General features: G+C 37.6%; 2 protein-coding genes across 2 annotated transcripts; one reads left to right on the top strand and one right to left on the bottom strand.

Annotated features, from left to right (window-relative positions):
• Positions 1–1,020: 1,020 nt before the first annotated feature.
• On the top strand, positions 1,021–17,978 carry LOC113077808 (cGMP-dependent protein kinase 2-like). The gene is made up of 19 exons (XM_026250075.1): positions 1,021–1,089; positions 2,878–3,374; positions 6,933–7,099; positions 7,733–7,846; positions 10,050–10,155; positions 10,729–10,792; positions 12,126–12,203; positions 13,234–13,328; positions 13,541–13,609; positions 13,697–13,795; positions 14,102–14,255; positions 14,374–14,510; positions 14,790–14,879; positions 14,958–15,099; positions 15,179–15,342; positions 15,567–15,689; positions 15,809–15,871; positions 16,442–16,508; positions 16,982–17,978. The coding sequence occupies exons 2-19, from the start codon at positions 2,893–2,895 to the stop codon at positions 17,075–17,077; spliced, it is 2,310 nt and encodes a 769-aa protein (XP_026105860.1). The 5' UTR covers positions 1,021–1,089; positions 2,878–2,892; the 3' UTR covers positions 17,078–17,978.
• Positions 17,979–18,067: 89 nt separating this feature from the next.
• LOC113077797 (bone morphogenetic protein 3-like) lies at positions 18,068–23,705 on the bottom strand. Its single transcript, XM_026250067.1, has 3 exons — positions 23,025–23,705; positions 20,958–21,856; positions 18,068–19,826 (listed from the first exon to the last, which is right to left on the bottom strand). Exons 1-3 carry the CDS (start codon positions 23,290–23,292, stop codon positions 19,635–19,637), a joined length of 1,359 nt encoding a protein of 452 aa, XP_026105852.1. The 5' UTR covers positions 23,293–23,705; the 3' UTR covers positions 18,068–19,634.
• Between the last annotated feature and the right edge of the window lie 1,781 nt (positions 23,706–25,486).

Here is a 25,486-nt window from a genome sequence, read left to right as displayed (position 1 = left end):
GAATTGTAATCAGTTTATATTATATTTATGCAGATTTCTGTAGCATACACAGTATATTCATATAAATTATAATAAATGTAGTGACAATGTTAAAAAATCATGGTGTACTGACTGTACTCTTTTGAGGATGGTCCACATTGAAACGTTTGTACAGAAGAGAAAAGGGCCTCTGTCTCCATCTACTGGTCAAAACAACAAAAACACCACAGTTGGGATGGTTTGGAAAGATATAGTTTGTAAGTTTGTAATATCATTTTGTGTGAAATTATAATTTTTTTCTTTATTTATTTTATTTCATTTTGATAATTTCAGAGTCCTACATAGCTGCTGTGCTTCTGTAGAGCTGTTACTATAATATTTGCTGAATGTGATGCACAGTTCATTTAATGGCAGCCAGTTTTGAATGATATATTAGTCACTTCAGCTTCAGCAGCTCTGATGTAAGTCACTGGCTCTGATTCATGTTCATGCAATTAAATCAATTCAGCTGCTCTGGGCTTGCTGTAATAGCTCTAAGAACTCTCTCTCTCTCTCTCTCTCTCTCTGTGTGTGTGTGTGTGGATACATGGATGTACTTGGAAACGTTCTATAGCACAGGATCAGTAAAGTTGATAGGATTTAGGTATCAATGCAATAATGGGAGTCTAATCTGTTTAATCAGTTTCATGACTAGATTGAGAAAGTGAAATCAAAAAATGTAACAGGTCATGTAAAACAATATTTAATTATTTAAAACAATAACATTTTAATTAATAACATTTCAGCAGAAAACATCAACAAATCTATGATTAACTGAGTACAGAAAAACGAGAGTGAGAGAGAGAGAGAGAGAGAGAAAGAAAGGGAGATCAATAAAATATTCTGCTGTCATCAAGACAATACGATAGCTAAAGGGACTGAGTGTAGGCAGCTATTGTGGAGATATGACACATCCTGCCAGTCTCTCTCTCTCTCTCTCTATGTGAGTGTGTGTGTGAGAGAGAGAGAGAGAGGTGTGTGTGGGGCGTGTGAACGGTGACCGGGGCTGCTGCCTCAAACACACAGCACTGTCTTTCATCCTTCGAAGAAGAGTTCCTGTACACGAAAACGGTAGGGTTTTTCATGTCATTAATAAATATTTAGAAACGTTATACTCCTTATAGCGTTTAGTTTAAAGATAAAACGAAGGAACAGGTGTAACGTCAGTAGGTCTTTATGAACAGCCCTATACAATTACCAGTACCATTTCAGAAAAAAACTTACTGATTAGAAGTTTATTTATAATTGTGTGTATTTTTTTTTTTGTTTAGTTTATAGCAAGTGGGTTAACTTGAATCTATTTCCTACTGTACACATCCTGTCTAAATTAAATAACATGCATCTCTCATGAATGTAAGGACATAAAGATAATCAAATTTCCTGTGAATTAAACATCCAGATAAGATGAAAACGAAATAACACTCGTATTGAGTTGTTGCACAAAGTTTCTGTATGGAGATGTAGGGATGTGCATGTGGTCTGCTCAGAGTCATTTTACTGTAAATACTGTGATTGTGCTCAAACATTTTCTCTGTGGTGGGAGTGTCCAGTGTCCATTGTGCATTTGTAACCCAGAGTGAATTACAAAACATCTTATTTCATTTTTTTTCCATCAATGAAAGGCAGCAAAGAATGACATCAGCAGATAGTCCAGGAAAGAGCGCACTGCACACTCACAGGGTGCTGGTGCCATCCGGTATTACTGTGCCTCTAAATTATTGATTTGGTCTAAATCACTGGGACCAACAGATCTCTAGTAAAACGATCTCTCTTTATTTGAGATATGTAAATATGGACGACCATTCTGTGCCTGTCTAAGCCCCTCATAATGAGATACATGACAGGTAGTTGAAAGGTTTGGGAGGTTCCCCTAACCTTTACCATCAAAGTTGTGTTCTGTAGGGGACAAATGCCAGCTGTGGCACCTGCAGATGTAGGGCTGTAACGTTACGCACTGTGTGTACCATGACCACTCCGACTGACCTGAGAAATGTTTGCCCTGCAAATATTTCAGCAGTTTTGTGTTATCATTCTTAGTCGGTTCTTTAATTGAACTGACTAAACATTTTTGTGAAATGGACTGAATCGATTGGCGTTCGTTTGGAAAGCTCTCTCATTGAATCGTTCCTCTCCTCTGTCAGTAAAACGAAAATGATACTTAAAAGGGTTTAAAAGTTTTAAAACGTGTGCACATTCGTCTTGCTCAAGTAATCTGTGTTGGGACAATTTCAGGTTCTCAGGTTCGTTATTAAAATAAATAGACTTACACTATGCACAATCACACACAGATTTTATCCTTGAGCTCTGGTTGTCCCTGTGACCTTCTCAGTGTAGGTCTATAAATGAATAAATAAAAAATTTAAATGAACTCAAATATTTTTCTAAATTCACTTGATCTAATGGGAACAAACAATGGAAATATTTTTCAATTTATATTCATGTTTTACTACAAAGTATTACAGTATTTACTGTATTTTATTGCATTGATATATGATGTCCTATAACTGCATAATCAGATCGGCAATCAGATTATTTCTTTCATGTTTATTTTCAGAAAAGTGTGATACTTTTAAAAGTAACTGTGAATAATGAATATAAAAAAAGAATGTTATCAAGTTGAAATTTTGTAAAAATTTTAATTTTAAAAATTACTTTTATAAGATTAGGAAAATTATCAACCTGATACGTCAATGTTAACATTTTCAAGCAATTTAACTGGCTTCCAAATAAACCTAATTTTTTTTTTTTTAAGTTAAGACTGATATATTACATTTTTAATCATATTATTTTATAATTCATTTAATTAAATTGTTTGATGTCATCCCACAGCAAATTGAACTTGGTCATCCTTTATTGTAGAATAAAAGTGCAAAAATGGGAAATGGCTCGATGAAGCTGAACCCTCTAAAGCAGGTCAGAGGCTCTGCCAAATCCAAAAACAATGGAGAATCAAGCTCAGTTTCTCAAGTTCTCAGAGTTAGAGTGGAAGAATTAGAGAATCAGCTGAAGAAGAAGGATGAAGACCTGAATGCCAAGGAGATTCAGATCAAACATCTAGAGGAGCAGCTGGCCCAACAGAGACAGACCATCTCTGAGATCTCTGACACTTTGAGGAACAAGTGTCTCCAACTCAACAAGCTCCAGGATGCACTGAAGAATCAATGCGAACTAGGTCTCCTGCCATCACCTATCAAGGAAAAGGTCAGTCAGTGTCTCACTGGCCTGCTCAGAGATACCCTCAATAGGAGGAGAGGAGCCAAAGCTGGAGTTTCTGCAGAACCTTCATCCAGAACGTATGATTCCAGCGGTGTTCCAAAGTTCTACTTTGAGAGTGCACGAGTCTGGAAAGAGCAAAGGTGAGAGATTTTATTCATTTTCTGCTTTTGATGCTAAAGGTAATTCCTTAGAGAGTCAGATTGGCAGTTGTGGTTATGGTAATAAGGAGAAAGGAGGACAGCAGTGAATTTTGTTGCTAATTTCATTTAAATTAATCTGTTAAGGAACTACTCGTGTACTCATTTTCATGTACTTCCATGTGATGAGGCATAAAATCTCAAATTTATTATTGTATTATATTATATTTTTGTGGGTGGGGGTGTATGCAATATGTAATAAATTAATGTTGAATAACTTTTTAGACATAGTACTGCCAGTTATTTTGTATGTTTTGTTTGGCCAACAAAATAGTTCTAAGTCAAAGTAATATTCGTTACATTCGTAGAAGTTACTATAGAATCCTCAAACAGACTGTGACAGTTTTAAATGCACAGCCACAAATAAGCGGAATGATACCAGGAGAAAAAATGACATGGTGCACTTGAAATGGTGGTACTAAAGCCAAAAACATACTTCATGCAAATGCACAAACGCAGTCACTATGCTTTGCCAATATCTGCACTTGCATTCGGTTATTAGCTTTCAGCTGCACAAAATCGACTTTTCCGCAAATTATTGCACTGCAAAATGCATTGACTAAGCACTCGCGGCTGCATTAGTGTGCTAAAATTTGTTTCTGGCCTAACAGTTTTGTGTGAAGTAACTAATCGCTAAAATCATAAGGTAAATTTGGCTTTAAGTAGTCATGTTATGTGTACGTGCTATGTGTATGTACTGTTTGTGTGTGTTTGAACAGGAATATTCATTATTGTATCAAGCATCCTCAAAGAGGTTAAATAGATGTGCCAATTTGTCATGGTGGTAATTAGTCTGTGTTTTTCATTTGCTAAGCTTATGGGAGACGTTGCGCGTAGGTGCTCATTATGTTGGTGGGCTTATGTTGGTCTAATCTTCCTGCAAAACACCATGCTGAGATTCATTATCTTGTTTCTATTGTAAAACTGAAATGAAACAACTGGTGCGCCTCATAGCATGAACCGTCCAATTAGTCCATCTTGAATAAACAGAGCTGAGTAGTAACTAATTACATGTTCTCTGACTTACATAATCAGATTAAAAAATACTCAGAGAGTACTTTAAGTACTTAAAGACTAAATTACATTTTAAAATACTCGTTATCAGACTACAGTAACATTTTTATTGATTACATGATTGCATATTATTCACACAATAGCAATAAATTATTCATCCCAAATTCCTCTTTTTCATCTTTTAAACGTTACTTTTAAAAAATAGCCCAACATTTATACAGGTGCGTCTCAAAAAATTTTATATCATGGAAAAGGTCTTTATTTTTTTGTAATTTAATTTAAAAAAGCAAACTTTCTTATATTCTAGATTCATTGCACACAAACTGAAATATTTCAGTAAAAAAATACTGAATTTTTTTTATTCTGATGGTTAAGACTTACAGCTTAGGTAAATTGCAAATCTTGTATCTCAAATTCCATTTTGAGCTTGATTAGTTTGATTTTACTTAATATTGAGTATAAATACTGGGTACCTCTTGGACTAGTTTAGAACATGCAACCACAATTATGGGAAAGACCACTGACTTGGCAATGGTCCAGAAGACAATCATCAACACCCCCCACAAGGAGGGTAAGCCACAGAAGGTCACTGCTGAAAGGGCTGGCTGTTCACAGAGTGCTGTATCAAAATATATTCATACAGAGTTGACTGGAAGGAAAAAATGTGTTAAGAAAAGGTGCACAAGCAACAGGGATGACCACAGCCTTGGGAAGATTTTCAGGAAAAGCTGATTCAAGAACTTGAAGAGCTTGACAAGGGGTGGACTGAAGCCGGAGAGTCATCTCACTCAGATGTCTTCAGGAAAAGGGCTACAGCTGTCGTAAGGAGGAAAAGAACTGGACTGGTGCTCAGTGGTCCACAGTCCTCTTTTCAGATGAATGTTAATTAAGCATTTAATTTAGAAATCAAGGTCTAGAGTCTGGAAGAACAGTGGAGAGGCACAGAATCCAAAGTCCAGTGTGAAGTTTCTGAAGTCAGTGATGATTTGGGTGCCGTGGCGTCTGCTGGTGTAGGTCCATTGTATTTTATCAAGTCCAAAGTCAATGCATCCATCCATCAAGAGATTTTGGAGCACTTTATGCTTCCATCTGCTGACAAGCTTTATGGAGATGCTGATTTCATTTTCCAGCAGGACTTTAGCACCTGCCCACACTGCCAAAACCACTTCCAAGTACTGTGCTGACCATGATGTTACTGTGCTTGATTGGTCAGCCAACTCACCTGACCTGAACCTCACACAGAATCTATACTGTATTGTGAAGAGGAAGATGAGAAACATCTGACAAACAATACAGAGGAGCTGAAGGCTGCTATCAAAGCAACCTGGGCTTCAATAACGCCTCAGCAGTGCCACAGACTGATCGCCTCCATGCCACGCAGCACTGAAGCAGTAATTCATGCAAAAGGAGCCCCAAACAAGTATTTAGTGGATAATTAAACCTGCTTTGGAGATCTTGAACATTTCTGTTTTGTAAACCTTTTTATGATTGATCTTTGAGAAAATATTCTAATTTTAATTTTCCTGAGCTGTAGGTTAATAACCATCAGAATTAAAACAAAAAACTCTTGAAATATTTCAGTTAGTGTGCAATGAATCTAGAATATAAGAAAGTTTGCTTTTTTTGAATTAAATGACAAAAAGAAAGAACTTTTCCATGATATTCTAATTTTTTTAGATGCACCTTTATACACTCAGAAAGTCTTCCAGTTCACACAAAGATCAGTCAGCTACTAGTCAGGTGGCTACACAGAATTTGACTGAATTCATAAAAATCATTCAACATTACATTAACTACTGATGAACACATTAATGTTTATTTGAATTATCACTCAGTAAATTATTTAACCATTACAATGTCTTTGAAAGACTTTTGTCTTTCAAACACATTAAAATGCACAAATTCACATTATTTCTTATTTACACATACTGCAGGCATTCCCAAACTTTTTAGTAATCTGAACATCTTTCACCCATACATTTACCTGAAGTACCCCTGAGATTTTAAAATAATATTTAATCATTTACATTTTAATGATTTAATTAAGTATGAACTTTTCATTAACCTCACAAACCCCTTATACAGTACCCTAGTTTGGGAAACCTTGCTAATGTAAAGTTTAATGCACTTTTTATGTTATTAATTTCCATGAATGGAGTGTATTTTCTTAAACTTTGTATTTTTATATCAGTATGGTGCAAGATTATCCTATTTAAATAAATGTGATAAAAAAAGTAATGTCAAAAGTAATCAAAAAGTAGTCTGATTATATTACCTGAAATGTGTAATATAATGCATTACGTTATTAACTACAATTTTTGTCATGTAATTTGGAATCAGTAACAGATTAAGTAATCTCAGTAATGTGTAAGTAATCTACCCAGCATTGTGAATAAATGAATAAGAATAACAACTTCTGCTATCACAGATTTAAGCAAAACAGAATTCTTTCATATTTTGTTCTTATGACAAATGTGTTTCTAACAGTGTAAAGAAGCTCCTCACAGATGCTTTGAATAAGAACCAGTATCTGAGACGACTGGAAGTGCAACAGGTCAAAGACATGGTGGAATGCATGTATGAGAGGACGTACCAGCAGGGAGAATACGTCATTAAACAAGGAGAGCCAGGAAACCACCTGTTTGTGCTTGCAGGTACAAATTGAGCAACTGATTGTATTATTCAATTATAGTCACACTGGACAGGCATTGTTATAAAGATAACATAAGGAACTGTTTTAAAACCCTTTTAGTCACAATTTGCATGTATCGTATTTCTCGGACTATAAGTCGCACCTGAGTATAAGTCGCATCAGTCCAAAAATACGTCATGATGAGGAAAAAAACATATATAAGTCGCACTGGACCATAAGTTGCATTCATTTAGAACCAAGAACCAAGAGAAAACATTACCATTACGCCGCGAGAGGGCGCTCTATGTCTTCAGTGTAGACTACAGGAGCACTGAGCAGTACAGAGCGCCCTCTCGCGACTGGAGACGGTAATGTTTTCTCTTGGTTCGTGTCTCTTAGTTAATTTCTCTTGGTTCACATCAAATTAATTTTGATAAATAAGTCGCACCTGACTATAAGTCGCAGGACCAGCCAAACTATGAAAAAAAGTGTGATTTATAGTCTGGAAAATACGGTATTCACTTTGACATTAATCTTATCTCTGCACTGTAAACCACAATTGTTTTCTGTTTATGAATAGGGCAAACCTAAATGAATTAAGGTGCAAATTCACTGAAAATGCAAGAAAGAATTTAAGTATTGTTTTCTCTTACAGATGGCAAGCTGGATGTCTATCATCACAACAAACTGCTCACATCGATAGCAGTCTGGACCACATTTGGTGAATTAGCCATATTGTACAATTGCACCAGGACTGCCTCGGTCAAAGGTAAAGTGTTTCTTTTGTGCTTCATTCTGTCTCTGTCAGTGGATGTATATGGGCTGTTTCTGATGAATATGTTATATAATTGCTTGACAGAGACAATCACAATTTGCCCCTGCACTGCTGCTCTCTGTGTGTTTAGTTCATGCCGTGACCATGGATTGGCCTCATGTAGCCACAGGCTTTCTCACCAGTGAGAACTAAAACACAGTTGTTTTGTCTTGTAGCCTTAATCTTATTGAGTTGTCAGTAATTTTGTTTGTTTCTTTGTGTTTGCGCAGCCAGACCTCAAATGCCTGTCCTTATAATATCTTTTACGCCGACTAAAAAAAAAAAAAAAAAAAAAGCACTGATGTGCAGTGGAACATGGATTATTAACACTAATGTTTAAATCATTGTGTTGCATTCTTTCAGTGGTTAATTCTTAATGTGACCTTTAAGAGTCTCTCTCTCTCTGTATATATATATATATATATATATATATATATATATATATATATATTTATAGTGGTGTGAAAAAGTGTTGGCCCCTTCATGATTTCTTATTTTTTTGCATGTTTGTCACACTTTAATGTTTCAGATTATCAAACAAATTTAAATATTAGTCAAAGATAACACAACATGCAGTTTAAATGAAAGGGAAAACTAAATCCTAAACTACATGGCCCTCTGTGAAAAAGTGTTTGCCCCCTAAACCTAATAACTAGTTGGGCCACCCTTATCAGCAATAACTGCAAACAAGCATTTGCGATAACTTGCAATGAGTCTGTTACAGTGCTGTGGAGGAATTTTAGTCCACTCATCCATGCAGAATTGTTGTAATTCAGCCACATTGGAGGGTTTTCGAGCCTGAGCCGCCTTTTTAAGGTCATGCCACAGCATCTCAATAGGATTCAGGTCAGGACTTTGACTAGTACACTCCGAATCTCCACTTTGTTTTTCTCCAGCCATTCAGAGGTGGACTTGTTGGTGTGTTTGGGATCATTGTCCTGCTGCAGAACCTAAGTTCACTTCAGCTTGAGGTCATGAACAGATGGCCGGCCCGGACACTCTCCTTAAGGATTTTTTGGTAAACAGCAGAATTCATCGTTCCATTTATCATAGCAATTCTTCCAGGTCCTAAAGCAGCAAAACAGCCCCAGACCGTCACACTACCACCACCATATTTTACTGTTGGTCTGAGGTTATTTTTCTGAAAAGCGGTGTTACTTTTACGCCAGATGTAATGGGACACACACCTCCCAAAGAGTTCAACTTTTGTCTCGTCAGTCCACAGAGTAATTTCCCTAAAGTCTTGGGGATCATCAAGATGCTCTCTGGCAAAACTGAGATGAGCCTTTGTTCTTTTGGCTCAGCAGCGGTTTTCGTCTTGGAACTCTGCCATGCGACCATTTTTGCCCAGTCTCTTTCTTATGGTGGAGTCATAAACACTGACCTTAACTGAGGCAAGTGAGGCCTGCAGTTCTTTGGATGTTGTTGTGAAATCTTTTGTGTCCTCCTGGATGAGTCGTCGCTGTGCACTTGGGGTAATTTTGGTCGGCCGGTCACTCCCGGGAATATTCTGCACTGTTCCATGTTTTTGCAATTTGTGAATAATGGCTCTCACTGTGGTTCGCTGGAGTCTCAAAGCTTTAAATTTTTTCCAGACAGATAGATCTCAATTACTTTCTTTCTCATTTGTTTCTGAATTTCTTTGGATCTCGGCATAATGTCTAGCTTTTGAGGATCTTTTGGTCTACTTCACTTTGTCAGGCAGGTCCTATTTAAGAGATTTCTTGATTACGAAAAGTTGTTGCAGTATTCAGGCCTGGTGTGGCTAGAGAAATGGAACTCAGAAACTCTCTGGCATAAATCAAGGGAGCAAACACTTCTTCACACAGGGCCATGTAAATTTGGATTTTATTTTCCCTTAATAATAAAAACCTTCATTTAAAAAACAACAACAACAAAAAAAAAAAAACACCACTGTATGCATATAAACTAACTGACTAAATTACTGTTAGAGAGAATGCTCTTTGAACTTACATTGTAGCTGGTTTGGTACTTAATATATAGCAGACTTTTTTTTTTACCTCTACCCAAGTCAACACAACAAAATGTAATCATTTCCTAATTGGAAGCAGCTGTTGTTTTCTGGATTATTGAATCACTGAAGTTTAAATGGATGCTTCTGGTATTTCTATAACCTGCTGTTTTGTTATGAACACAGCTGGCAGCAATGTGAAGACATGGGCCCTCGATCGAGAAGTCTTTCACAACATCATGCGGATGACTGCCGAGGCTCGACACGAGCAATACCGCAACTTCCTGAGGAGGTAATCCAAACGGCTCATCCCTCCTGCTGTTTACTGTGGTGTCCTACCACATAATGTGTAGCCAAGCATTAGCTGGGCCTGAAAACATCAAAGAGTGATTTTGCATGAAACATTGTGGAGATCAAACAAGCAAATAAAGCATAGTGAGGTTTTTTTGGTGGCATTAGCCATGCTATTGATAATGAAGGTCAGTTCGATGGACTTCACGGTCTGGTTGAAGTGACCTCTGTGACTTTGCTTATATAACTATCAGTTTAAATAGCATACATAAAAGAAGGAAAATACAATAATTCAATTTGAGGCCTCTTGAAGACATTCTAATAAGAATAGATTGAAAGATATTATCTTATGTAAGATTAAATTAACACAACTGTTCTCCATAACCATCAGTTCAATCCAAGTCAAAGAGGCAGTCTTAAATTGCTTGGATCAGTTTAGTCATATGACAGTCAAAGATTACAATTTAAACCAATATGTTTTAAGACACATGAACATAGAACTGAAATTGAATTAATTCAATGCAAAAATGACAAAAATATCTTGTTTTATTTTACTTTATTATTTTATTTTCAGTGTTTCACTTCTTGCCAGTCTTCCTGGGGACAAACTAACTAAGATTGTGGACTGCTTAGAGGTGGTAAGTAAAACCTTTTAACATTAAAACTAACCAGTCCCATCAGATACTATGTATCCTTCTGTAGTGATAACCTTGTTTTCAAATGTCTAGATCCAAAGTGACAATGTTGGAAAAGCAGTGGCAATATTACATGATCTTTCATCACTTGGCTCAGTATATTGTTACCATACTTGTTTGTTTAAGGCTGAGCGAAGTGTTCACTTCAGTGGAGGGGACGAGTGATTTGTTAAAGATGTTTGTAGCAGCCAGTATAAGCTGCTGACTGATTTATTCCATTTCTCCATGAAGGTCTAAAGAGAGTTTTTATAAAAGTGTGGGCTTTGTCAACTCAACGTCAAATAAGCCTCCTCGTGTTCTTCCATGCTAAACAAACATCAAGGACATTCTTCTCGATTTTCGGCCCCTGGAGTTCAATGGGAGAATGTAGTTATTCAATCACTCCGATGGAGTTGATTATATTCTCCTCTCTAGGGGTAAGGAAGCCATGTAACCCAATAGTGGCCCAGATGTTTTGGACTGAAGCATGCAGATAATGTGGAGCTCTATCATTAAACAGTGGACAATGGAATGCAGACGGGACGCTGGGAGCAGACAAATGTTTTGAGACCCTCAGAGGAGCATGGCATGCCTAGAGAGCTTCTCTAATGAAACAGCAGAGCTCTGTCAGAAAGACAGTTGGGGATAGAGATCAGTTGAGAACATGGACCAGTGAAATGAAGACTCAAACACTGTCTTGGAATGTCTCTGACGCACCACTACAATGTTCTAGAATGGTTAAATAATTATGTTTGGCAAAGCTCAGTCTAATTGGAAACATTCTAAACAAGATTTGATCTCAGTTTTCAGTCGAATCGTTCCAGTCCACTGTAAATAGAACATTATTTTTGCAAATCACTTGAAAGCATTCTCTGTCTCCAAGTGAATTGGAGTAACACCAGTTCAGGTACAGAGTTCTCAAGCTCTAGTCAACAAAAAATATTTCAAATAAATTAACTTATTCTGGAGTATTGAAGCCAGTTTTTAAAATGTTTTGTCATTGTTATTTATTATAAAGAAGTTGAACTGCTTTAATGGTTAGTGAATTGTTACCTTAATGTCAACAGTGCCATTTCTAATTGCGTCTAATGTGAAAACTGGCATGAAACACATTTTAGGAAATTTGACCTAAGTATGTAAGCGATAAGTGCAGGAGGTGTATCTGCTTATATCGCTGTGGAAGACATGGCAGCCTTCCGGTTGTCTCCCTCGGGGGGATCTCTCCGGGAATATGACAGCACTGGCTTTATGGTAAAATCAATAGCTAAATGAGTTTTGTCTTGTGTTTTCTGATCAGGAATACTATAATAAAGGTGACTACATCATCCGGGAAGGAGAAGAAGGAAACACCTTTTATATAATTGCCAATGGAAAGGTAATGTGCATTATATTATTGTCAGTTCATTTTTTCCAAGCCTGATTCTGTGTATTTATTGTATTATGCTTAATGTTTAATTATTTCTCATTCCACGGGCTTACTTAAAATGACATATGAATATATTCAATGTGGATATTCAATAAATATTCGGTATATAAAAATAATTTGATGTGCCATTCTAGTATAAGCATCATTGATCTCCTCCTTCCCAAAAACTTTTAGTAATAATAAATAAATAATAAAGTGAATAGCCCTTTATCAAGCCCACTGAATACATACAAGTCTTTTTTTTTACTGCCAATAGAGGTTATGCTATATCCTCATTCATACCATTAAATGCAAACCATGAAAAAAAAAAGTGATTTAACTCACTCGAGGCACCATTTTTCCACCCCACTAATCCTCAAGGACTTCACTGCAGATGCTGCTCTGGGTCTGTGGGAGGTCGAGAGCATTCAGATAAATCAGTAATTCGACACTGAAGGGGTTAAGAGACAGGACTCTCCAGTGGGAAGCAACAGGAACTGTTTAGCATGAGCTAGTCAGGCTCAGTTCCCCTGTTGATTTCTGCTCCACTGTCGCTCAAGATGGGGGTGGGAAAGAAGATGTTTTACTGAGGGGGAGAAAATGTAATTACCGGAAATGATGGTTCTCGTCAGGCTGTCGCCACCATGTCCGAGAGCGTGTGGGGAATAAGGCCATTACTGCCATCAGAAAGGTCAAGAGGGTCGCGGTGGTTTTCTGGATCATTTTACAGAATTGAGAATGAATCAGAATTCAGAGAACTAACTCCATTTCTTCAGTATGGTTATTATTGATTACATGATGCCTAGAATTGAGGGATGCAGTCTATATTTGATGCATCATCTCAACACAAATGACATTTATATGATTGAAAATATATTTGGACCATAAATCCAAGGTAAAAAAAAATAAAAATACAGATTATAAGACATACAGTTGTTCTCTTAAACTGATACGGTTAGTAAATTTTGAAAGGTAACCTCTGTCTTTCCGTGTTGCCCAGATTAAAGTCACACAGAGCACACAGGATCATGAAGAGCCTCAGATCATCAACACCTTGGGGAAAGGGGATTATTTCGGCGAGAAGGCCCTCATCAGGTGCTGTCCTTCTTCAATCCCCTGCTCAATTCTCATTTGCCCACTTTAATCCTGTTTCAGTAACCTTTTAGTATACGAGGTCTTTCAGAATTATTGCTATAACAGAGTTAAATTTAGTCTTGTCAACGTGTATATGACTTAACACAATATTATTACAAACAAATCCATAAAACTAATTCCCTGAATGTGTTTCTTACTTTGTCAAACCACAGCGATGATGTCAGATCTGCGAATATAATCGCAGATGAGGAGGGTGTGGAATGCCTTGTCATTGATCGAGAGTGAGTACACACTTCATGATAATCATCATTCACTTGATTATGATTTTTGTTTTGTACTCCGTGACAGTAACAACGGTCTTTTTTCAGAACCTTCAGTCAGACTGTCGGAACTTTTGATGAGCTTAAAAATTACCTCCAGAGCTATGTCGAACATTTAGCACGGGATGATAAGAAAAGAAATGCAAAGTAAGTATTAGCTGTTTCTTTTTCTTCATGACTCCTTGACTTCTTGCCTCTCCATTGTGCTGTCAAACAGTAAAGCTTACATTGTAAAACCGAATTAGTTGATCTTATCCCCAAATGAATTTAATTCATAGAATACATAATATGTACATATGCACATATTGCAGACATAAGAAGACATATTTATTTTGATATAGAATGAGGTCTGAAAATCGGTTTGTATTATTATTATTTTTTTACTTTATCAGCAGAACAATGGTCAATGTCACAAATTTGCTCATTTAAAAATATTAAATGATATTCTTTTAGGAGGTCAGGAAGCTGCACTCCTCCCTCCACACCTGTGTCACATGATATGATTGAGCTGAAAGAGAGAGAGAGCAACTTTGCATCCACTATACCCTTCAGCTGCCTCGAGGTCATTGCCACGCTGGGCGTTGGAGGCTTTGGCAGAGTTGAATTGGTTAGAAACTTGTCGACAATAATCACACTTTCTCTTCATCATTTAACATTCAAACAAAAAAGCATTTCCACTAAGTGAAGGAATAATATGAGCATTAATGATGCCAGTTTTTCTCTAGGTGAAGGTGAAGAACGCGAATGAGACGTTTGCGCTGAAATGCATCAAGAAACGGCATATTGTGGATAACAGACAGGAAGAGCACATTTACTCTGAGAGGAGGATCTTGCTTGAGACAAACTCTCCTTTCATTGTGAAGTATGTTTATCTAGACTGGTTTAGTAATGCCTGTTTAGTCTTCTGAGTTTTAGGAAATATTGGAATGTCTTGAAAATAAAGTGAGAATTGAATGTCACTGTTAATTGCTTTTAAAGAGATACCCATGAATCCCCTGAAGTGTTCACATGATTGAATTAAGAGAAAACCATTGTAATCAAATATAAGTGAAAATCCAGAAGCAGTGGATGTAATATTGAGCAGGGCATGGCAAACTTAATTGTTCTATTTAGAGCTAAACTATATGTTTTGTTCACTTAGAATGTACTGCACTTTTAAAGACAACAAGTATGTGTACATGCTGTTGGAGGCGTGTTTGGGTGGCGAGATCTGGAGTCTTCTTAGAGACAGGTTAGCTCCATTTCACGTGGGCAGTGTCCACTTCACTGATTTAATGCGTATGCTGAAAGTATGCCTGTTTTGATCCAGGGGGAGTTTTGATGAGTACACTGCCAAGTTCTGTGTGGGCTGCGTGACAGAGGCCTTCGACTACCTCCACAACAACAGCATCATATACAGAGACCTGAAGCCTGAGAATCTCATGCTGGACACAGATGGATATGTCAAGTTGGTAAGCTCCTCTGCTAAGTCAGCAAACTTCACTCCGTCAGCTCACTTCAGCGATATCAATTCAAAGCATCTTTTCTCAGGTGGATTTTGGCTTTGCTAAAAAGCTCCGGTGTGGCCAGAAGACCTGGACGTTCTGTGGGACTCCAGAGTATGTTGCGCCTGAAATCATTCTCAATAAAGGACACGGACTCAGTGTGGACTTCTGGTCTCTTGGAATCCTGATTTTTGAACTTCTTACAGGAAGGTTTGCATCAACCTAGGTTCTAGGAGAAATGAATGACTGAAACCAAATTTTGATGCTTGTTATCTCATAATTAGATTTTGAGACTTTAGCCTGGATTTGACAGACAGGGTCACATATTCGTATCATAGATCCTGTGTGTTGGAAGACCTTTCATAATACAGATGCATGTAAAAGATTGTTCTGATTATTATAATGAAACGTATGTGATCTGATTGTTCCTGAAGCCCTCCATTTACCGGCTCTGATCAGATGATTATATACACATTCATTCTGAAAGGAATTGAGAAGATGGACTTCCCTAAAAAGATCACCAAGAGGCCAGGTGACCTTATTCGAAAGCTGTGCAGGTATGATCATGGATCATTCATAACTCATTCTCATGTCTTTTACCTGATTTCTGAAACTCTCAGGTCCCACTTCTATATATAATAATAATAGGATTTTGCTGTTCCCCTTTTTCATGAAGACAAAACCCTTCAGAGCGACTGGGAAATTTGAAGAATGGAATAACTGATATTAAAAAACACAGGTGAGAGGACAACAGTCACAATCTGGTGCTGCTTGACTAAAGAATGTCCTCATAAATTTGTCTTATTTGAAATACTCATCTCATACGTATAAAATATGAATCCCTAATGCAAAATAATGCCCATATTACTACAGATATTATACTCATTTTTGTGTTTCAGTACAGAAAGATTTTCAGATTTCTCTTGTTTTAAAAACTAAAAGCCCAGTATGTTTGGTTTTTCATAATGGTGACAGCCAAAATAACCTAAGGTCTCTTGATTTACTGTTCCACCAAATCAACTCGATGTTTTCACAAATGAATCCGTAAACTTGAGGAGATTCTAATCCTGACCTCCATGGATTTTCTGGCTTTTTCGGGCATGCTCTTGGATGCATTTATACAGCCAGAGGTCCAGTGGATACTTTGCTCTCGTGTTTTACTTGCAAACAGGTTTCCATCATGTTAGGAATCATTACATTTGCATTTAGCATTTTTAAAATAAACACACATTTTGAAATCTGTGCCATTATCACCTGCACAAATTTTACAATGGCGATTTAATTGATGATGTTGCTCTTTGGTGTTTAGATGGTTTACAGGATTTAGCTGGAGTGGTATGAAATCCAGAAGTCTGATATCACCACTTAAAAGAGAGGTAAGACACACCTACATTACCTGGGCAGAGTTTATTTTATAGGATTGTGTCAAAATAACAAGTACAATACCCTATATAATAATTTATGTATAATAATAATATACTGTATATATTATCTTACACTCACCAAGGCTGCAGTAACAGGATTTTCAGACTTATTAAAGTTCAAAAGAACAGCATTTATTTGAGCATTTACACACATTTTTCTGTAATGATGTGAAAGTCTTAGGCTCTGTTTACAACTGGTTTTAAGATGCATTTTTGTCGAACCGGTCAGTGGACAATGCTAAATACACTTTGAACGGGGTCAAACGGGGTAATACACTTTGAACGGGGTAAAATATTTAGTCACTTTTTGTCCATTTTAATGCTGTATAAAAGTAAAAGTTTATTTAGAAAAATTAAATCTACTTTTTGAACAGTAGTGTATTGGAATATTATCCTGTTTTCTCTTTTTCTTTCTTTTTCTCCAGGTGAAGGGACCCACTGACCACAGTTACTTTGACAGTTATCCTCCTGAAGAAGAAATCCCTCCAGATGAAATGTCGGGGTGGGACACAGACTTCTAACTAACCCCCAGTGCACCCATGTGAGTTAAACGGAACCCTTCTGCCATTTTTATCATCTCCAACATGCCAGCCTTTCTTCCAAGGAACCTCAGACCATGAAGCCAACAGAAGCAGTGTATGTGCTGCAAGAATGAACTCCATGACCGGAGGCTGCTGTTCGTGCTGTGGGAGGCACAGCAGAGGAGGACAGATATAAGAAGGGAATTGTTTCAGTGTTCAGATGTGCTCATATATTGTGATGATTCCCATTGTTGTATTTGACTGGAACCACACCACTGAGATGTCAGAGCAGGATCAGTCTGTGAGAATGATGTAACTGGGGCATCAACCATTGGTAATATTTACCTTTAGAAGTGCAGAAGGGTTTGTGGTTTTCCAGGAAGGTGCGATGTTCCTTGTTTTCGAAGCGTTGGTGATGTCACGTATTTGAGCTCCTGAAGGTAATAACCACCTGTGACTGTGAATGCCACTGATGAGGTTTCAAAGGTTAACCTCAGCGGGTGACTGGCACTGCAGTAGGGTTATGTGAAAAGTAGTCTTTTTAGAGCCTTTTCTTCAGGTGACTCTAACCTCGGCACCTGAGCCAAAAATGTAAAAAAAAAAAAAAAAATGTTGTTCCCAAAACATTTCAAGTCCAGCAGTCATTGCACAGTAGTGATTTGTAAATGAGAATATCTGTTAAATAACGGACTTGTGTGGTAACTTGTGTGGTAAGTTTCCTGACCGTATTGACCCATTAAGCAATTTACAAAATGTTCCATGATGCAACAGCCTCACCATAATTTTTGATTGCATAACAATGCGATCAATATTGACTAAAGTTCTGCTTTATTACCAGAGGGCTGAGTTCTTTAACACATGACAAAATAAACATGTGGCTACATAATTCTCAAACTTTATTGAGTTTTCTTTGAATGGACTGCCAAAAGGGATTCTTTCAACTAGGGAGATGTGTTACAAAAATAAGCATTCTCACTCTTTTGACATGAGCTGTGTGATTGCTTCCTGTCTGACCTTTGTGCAGCAAAGCTCAATGAATATTTAATGAAGCCCCTCTGTGCTTCACAAAAACATGATCCAGAAGGCATCGTACAGAAAATAAATAAATGCTTTTAAAGGTCATTTCCATATACAAATATAATTTCTTATGAGGCTTATAATACATTTACAAAACACACAGTGTGGTGGAAGCCTAAAAATATATTACACAACTGCTAAAGGAGTGCTTTACATAGTGTTTCTTGATGTATATATTATATATTAAGATAATAGCCCACTTTTACATATATGTGTGCATTTCTCTGTTGTCCATAGGTTGAATTTACAGCAACAAAAAACTCCAACTTTAACTCGCCCCGTTTATGAACATGCAGCTTATGATATGTCGTTGCTTTAGTTCTATGCTAATCTCAAAGTAAAAACAGTACAAAATGCATACAGAAATCATTACTGGAACGAAATATCAGATTTGATCTAAATAAACTGATAGACTAAAAATATTCAGCAAAAATAAAACATTACATAAGTTACACTCATCTTTGTGAAATATAAATATTCTAGTGGAATATTCATTTTAATGTATGATGAACCTTTTTAATGTGGTAAGGCACTTTATAGGCAGTTGAGTTGAAGAGACAAAGGCTTAATATAATCTACATAATATTTTCATAATCATCTTCCTGAACATATTCGAAACATTGCTCGTAATATAGCGTCTGGTCTTTTGAAATCTATTTGCGGTTTTCAGAGGAATGACAGAATTTTTTTCCCCCACACATAACAAAACTGAAACATAATCCGTGCATATACATTATGAATTCAGCTAAATGTGAGGATGCAACCTTGTATTAGTAGGTCAGACAGAAACATGATGTAACGCTATTACAGGTAAGTTTGTAACAATGCACATTTTTGGAGAAAATATATATATATTTCCTGACGATTAAAGACATTCAATGCAGAATCACCCAGAAATCAAACACTGTTTTAAGCTTAATGTGGAAAACTGAATATGTAACTTATATAGGCAATCATTTTCATATAAATCCATTTTTTTGACAGACATAACAAAAAGAGATTCCTTTTCTTTTCTTTTCCTTTTTTACAAAAGTCCAGTTTTCAGCATATTTGGGCTCTGGAGTAAAGTCTACCTCGGTATAGCAGCCATAGAATATGAACAATGAGAGTCAATCAATGCCTCCGTAGCAAAAATATAGCTATAATAATGGCAGATTATACAAATTGTACAGAAAAATGATGGATGACAGCAAATGTTTGTCCCCTGTATGCTTAACTGCTGAGGTTATAGAAACATGAGAACATCCTGGTCAAACACTGACAGACAGTCTCTTCATATGCTCATATCTCTACTGATGCTTGATGCCTCCTGCTAACAGTAATGAATTCCTCTGGAAAAGCCCTTTGCTCTTCACAATCCTTAAAGCTGGAGATAGTTCTTCAAGGGTTATGAAATGAACATCTTCAGTCTTTCTTCCAGTGCAAAAATTAGAAATCAGTTTGAGGGAGGGAGGGAGGCTGGAGGAAAAGACCAAAGCATTTACCGACAGGCACAGGAGTCCACTGTCATGTTTGGGTAGACCTTGAGTACCACGTTCTTGTCTTCATCAAAGAAGAGGATGCTGAGGGAAGACATCTTCTCTGGTACACAGCAGGGCTCTGGGATGCCCGGGACCACCCCCACTGCACGCACGATGCTCTGAATGGTAGCGTGGTTAGATGGTTTCAGAGACTGCAGGAGGTAAAAAGTTCACGAGGTCAGACAATTTTCAGAAGCTAATATTGGGTTTAGGACAGTACAGTTTGTTTTTGGATAAACCACTTAAAAGCACCAAAGGGTGTAAAAAGAAGTTAAACACTGAGTATGGTTTCATGCTAATCCAGCCATGTTCCAATGTCAAAAGAGCAACGCAAGCTAAAAAGACAATCTGAAAATGCAATGAAAATATTTTTTTATAAAACAAAAACTAATAAAAATGTCAAAAGCACATAAAATACTAAAACTATAATTAAACTGAAAATAAAATATAATTAAATCGTAATATATAGTAATGTAGTAATGCGACCAATGTTACAATTCTGACCAGTAACTGATAAATTGTAAACTGATAATATTTTACTAAAAACTAAAATAAACCATAAACATGACATTTAACAGTCTTACTACATTATTATGGTTTTTAAAGATTAGCTTTAAGTTACTGTCAAGACAATGGTCATCTGAAAAAAAGAGGAAATGGGTACGTGCAATTAAAGAACCACTGACACTGATCATTTAAATCACTAATATCTAATTTATCTTCTATGATATACATCGTGCATCGCAAATTTGCTAAAACAAGATCAAAATGTAAATCTTTTCTTATTTGGAGGGATGCTACTGGATGCTACAACTGGATCTTGGTTTCCTATAATCAGCTTTACTACAGAAAGATAAAATGGTAGTAAAAAAACTACCACATTACTGAAGACTTGAAAGGGAAAACCATTGGTAGTAACATCTCAAAGTGGCAAAGGGCAGGTTTTATAATGAGGATGACATGAATGGTGTACTAATGGCAGCGTAATGAACTGTTGTGCTGCTGCTCACAGTGTCCAGCTGAATGAGTCTCAGTTTTCTCCTGACTGCCACTAGGTGCTGCTTAGAAATCACTTCTCTTTATGTCTGCATCTGTCCGTTTCCCCTCTGCTCTAGTTACTCGCTTCTCAAGTTGATTGTATTACAACAAATAACGCAATGGGTGCTTCATTTAACAAAACAGCTTGACTTCTTGCTAAATTAAAAATAAAACAGTCCATCTAACTGATTTCTATCAAAAAGTATAACATTTTTGTTTTTTGAAACCATAAATAAGTCACGTACCTTTGGCATGGGGAACTGACATGACCCCGAGCAGTAGTACGCATCAAAAGACTTGGGGGAGATAATCCACTCGCTCCAGCCGATATCTGCAAAATCAACCTTTAAATATCTGCGAGCACAGTTCTTTGGCTCGTTCCATTGCTTTTTACGTGCTTTCTTGATGGTCTGCTCATCAAACTGCAGGAGAGGGTTCTTATGCCGTGGATTTTTGCGAGGCTTCTTGCGAGGGCGCTTGACTGGTTTACTCTCCATTGGATCATAAGGGCTGGTCTCGTCCCATGTAGGTATCTCATGAGGGTACTCTGGGCCTGGAAGCTCATTGTTCTGTAGCGGCAGCAGGGTGTTGGCAGACCGCTTGGTCCGGTGTTGTGAGGAGGCACTGCGATTACGTATTTCGAGCATATGAAGATTTGGCACTAGTCTGCTTTTGTGTCTCTGCAGGGTGGACACGACACTCTCAGGCTCTGAGATAGCTGAGTCATTTGCGTAGACCAGAATGTAAGGAGAACTATCAGACAAGAGTTTCTTCCAAGAGTGACTTCCTTTTGAGTCGGTGTCAATGCCTATGAGAAGCTGGTCATGTTGCTTGGCTTGGTTGACCACACGAGTAATGTCTTTCCACTGCCATGATATGAAGTCCTGGTACATTGTGGAGATGTTAATGGAGAAATGGCCAACTGTTCTGGTTGTGTTATCCACCAAGCTGAAGCTCCAGACATCTAGGCGAATGTGACCTTGTCTCCTGAGGTTATGGTGAGCACAGCTCTTGTGCCTTGTGCATCTGTGGCTGCTGTTCTGCAGGTCACCAATGTAGTAGTGCAGCGTTGCTGAGAGAACGTCCTCAGACTTAGTGAGGGAAGTGAGGTTGAAGATCTGTAACTGCTTATTGTTGATAGTCCCTAAAAGAAAAAAAAAAAAAAAACACAAATTCAGAAAAGCATGGCATTATTATCGCTCTTCAGCTGAAACTCATATTTCAAAAGACAAACTTAGTCTATGGGTTTCTCGTTGACATATGCCCACTGAGAAAAAAAATTAAAGTTAGAAAGTTAGAAATTAATGCATTTTTCAAACATAATAAGTCCAGAACTGAACACTAGAGGGCGGCATGAGTGCACTACTGTACTGCCATATGGTCCACTAGTTATAAGCAGCTCTGGGCTTGTATTTTTTTTTTATTTATTTTTTTTTCAGTCTCTTATAAATGTGTAAATTGGCGTGTTGGCACTTTTTGGTGGATTTTTTGTACTAACATGTACGAACAATCACCAAAGCCTTGCATGTTCCAACGCCACTTTGGTGTTTAAAGTCGCCTGATTCGAGCTTGTTTTGATCTGGCAACACTGACGCAGTGTGACTATCACACGAGCGTCTCAGCATGAGCCAAGAAGCGCACTTCTCCGCACGAGCGAAAAGTTCTTAGTCATATCAGCTATTAAAGTATATCAAAAGTAAGTTTTATTTAAAAAAAAAAAAATAACAGAGCAGTATCGGAATTGTTGAATCCACTTGCAAAACATTAAGACTAAAGCTCGCTAGTTTTACGATCAAGAGCAACACATCCGATGTATCTGAGTTGGGTCATTACGTCTATCGACATCGAATAACATCCTTTAAAAGCTATAAAAATAACATTTAAGAAGATTCATGAAAAGTTATAGGGTGAGCTATTCACCCCGAGCGGAGGTCTCAAGAAGCAAACAGAAATCAACAGGTGTAATTGCACCGTCTGCAGCACAAGCTGTCTTAAAGAAATAGTTCACTTAAAACTGTTATTATTTATTCATACAGGAGACAGGGACTGACAGTTTTAGTCGTTTTCATATTTGGAAAAAGATTAAGTTAAAGTGAGTTCAAACATGTTGTCAAGTTACTTTTTTTGCGTTTTATGGGGGTAAAAAAATCACACGATTTTGATGAAAACAATAGGGTGATTAATGACGAGAATTTTTCAGTTGACCTATCCCTTTAAGAGCAAACTAACAAACTTTAACTAACTTAAGAGAAAACAATTACAAATCAATTACTGCATTAAGTCATTTACTATTAAATGAATTTAACACCTACCCAAATGTCCTTTGAAGCTGCGGACAGTGTTCCCATCTTTGAGAGGGAATCCCGCGCTGGTGAATTTGGCGTAGAGCATCTGCATGTGTTCTGACAGCGTGTCCTGCTCGGCTTTCTTTGCATGTTGCTTATCTTGCGCTTCCACTTTTTGTCCAAACTGCATGTCTTTTGAGAAACCCATGAAGGGTGTTTTAAGCACAGCACAGTATCCACAAAACAGATAACCCCATCCCAAAAGGAGGATAAACAGTCGTTGACAGCGATCCATGCTGGAGGTACGGGACTGTTATAGTTGATCTAGGTGCAGTATATCAGTGCTGAATGCGTTTCCAAACTCTTGTCTCTTGAGAGAGAGAGCATCACACGGACCCCCAAAATAAGGCAAACAGCAAGAAAAAGAAAGGGGAAACTTAAACAAGTTGTCACTTTTCTATACTCAAAAAGAATAGCCAAAATTCACGTTTCCAGAGATCGACGCTCAGGGACAGTTACCACAGTCCCTGTCCAGAGTGTGCGAGGATGTCCGTGTGAGTTTGATCTGCTGTAGTCCGGATGGTCAGGCTTGATCCTCGGTTTTGTGTCTGAGCGAGGCTGTTCTCAGCCAATCGCGCCCCTTCCCTGCGTACACTGAAGGTAAAGCTTGTTTCGCTAGAGATATACTGGGCTTATGGGAGCAGTCGGACAGTGTTGGGAAGTCCGACTGATTTCCATGAATCGGTTCTTTTGAACGGTTCGTTTCTAAGAACCGGTTCACTGAACAGACTGCTGTCATCACGCGTTCTCAAACGTCCCTGTTTGTACTAGTTTTGTAATACTGTTTATTGTATTGCTCACATTGCTGAAGTTATGAATCAGCTTAGTAAATAAATACATTTGGACAAGTTGCATTTATTCTGCACTGGGCCTACTAAAGTTCATTCATGGTTGAAAAACGTTTTGCTTGTTTAATAAAAGCTCATGTAATAAAACTTACTCATGCCTATTAATAAAACTGTCATACAACCAATTCTAAACTTGTATAGGCTACGTCATATTTTCATTTCTGCTACTATTAAATTGCTATTAAATATTAAATTAAATTCAGCTACTGAAGTAGTAGCCTAGTAGTAGCTACTGTCAATATGTTCTCTTTTCGCTGATTCAAGTCATCTACAGACTTGTTCAAAAGAGAACCGCTCACTCATTCAGTCCGATTCAAGAACGAATCGTTTTGTGACCAGTTTTGTGAACCTTTTCAAATGATTACCTGAAAAGATCCGATGCGCTCACTATTGTCAGATTGCTACAGTGGGACACTCTTCTTCACAGAGAGAAGAATGCGAAAGGAAAGTTTAAGCGTGTATTATTTAAAATCAAAATAAAGAATAGGACAGGCTATTTTCGCAATATATAGGCTACCAATGAAAATAAAACAAAAGTGAAAAATTATTTTTTTTTCGTCTTAGGACACGTTTGGGGCATCAAAACAAACGTTTACGTCTTCATCGCACACTCTCAGCTGTCTCTGAGCGACTGTGTGAGTCATGTGGTTCTGTGTTGCAATGCTCGATAGTGAGGTCCGTGAAACGTCTCTCAGCAAAGCTGTGTGTCTGTGCTGACGCGCTGAATGACATGGCTTATGGGGTGCATTAAGGGCTCTCTTTCCCATTTAGATGAGCTCAATGGCGATGAGCAGACACATCCTGCACAGCAGAGTCTGATCCGGATGCTGCACCGCGTCCCCTCCGCACACCAGAGCACGGCTTCAATATCCTCTGTCAGTCTCTCTTTCAGGATTATTGAGGAGGAAGTGATCGACTCCCACCCTAGACATTTGATGCCAGTGGACATATTTTCAAGACATGGCTTTCTGTTGTCAGATCTGTCCGAGGTGTAATTGCTGTTGTGAGAAATGATGTGGCCTGCCTCAGTAACCTATATTTATCATGTTTTATTTCCCAACAAACTCTCTAAATCCACTTTAGGATAAGAACCCAGATTTTCACAAGCACATCTGCTATGTTGATTTGTAGGTGTCTGAATGAGCTGTGCCGCTGTGAGGGGACTGGAGTGGGCAGTTTCATCACACTGCCACTCCACCACATGAAAGGACAGTGGCCTGTTAAGTTAAACAGTTATGAATGTGGGTGAATCACCACCCACTTCTAGAGCCTTCATCCTGGTCATTAAACAGAAACTTTAAGTGCATGTGTTTTTTTCTGTCACATAAACTGCGCTCTAATATTTTGTATCATAGATATGTGGGAGATTTTGAGTGTTATTAGTATAATCCTATAATCCTGTATCATCTTTATTATTATTATTATTATTTTATTTTTTTCAAAAATGAAATGTCCTGAGTTATAAACGTCCTGGACTGCAGAATAAATCAATTATTAATAAAGACACTAACAATATATTGTTAGAAATATATACACTAAAGTATGGCAATTTAGGGTCAGTAAGTCAGCAAGGGTGCAATC

Source organism: Carassius auratus, chromosome 5, assembly GCF_003368295.1.
Source record: "Carassius auratus strain Wakin chromosome 5, ASM336829v1, whole genome shotgun sequence".
Lineage (NCBI taxonomy): Eukaryota > Metazoa > Chordata > Actinopteri > Cypriniformes > Cyprinidae > Carassius > Carassius auratus.
This window is presented reverse-complemented; position numbering and strand designations above follow the sequence as displayed.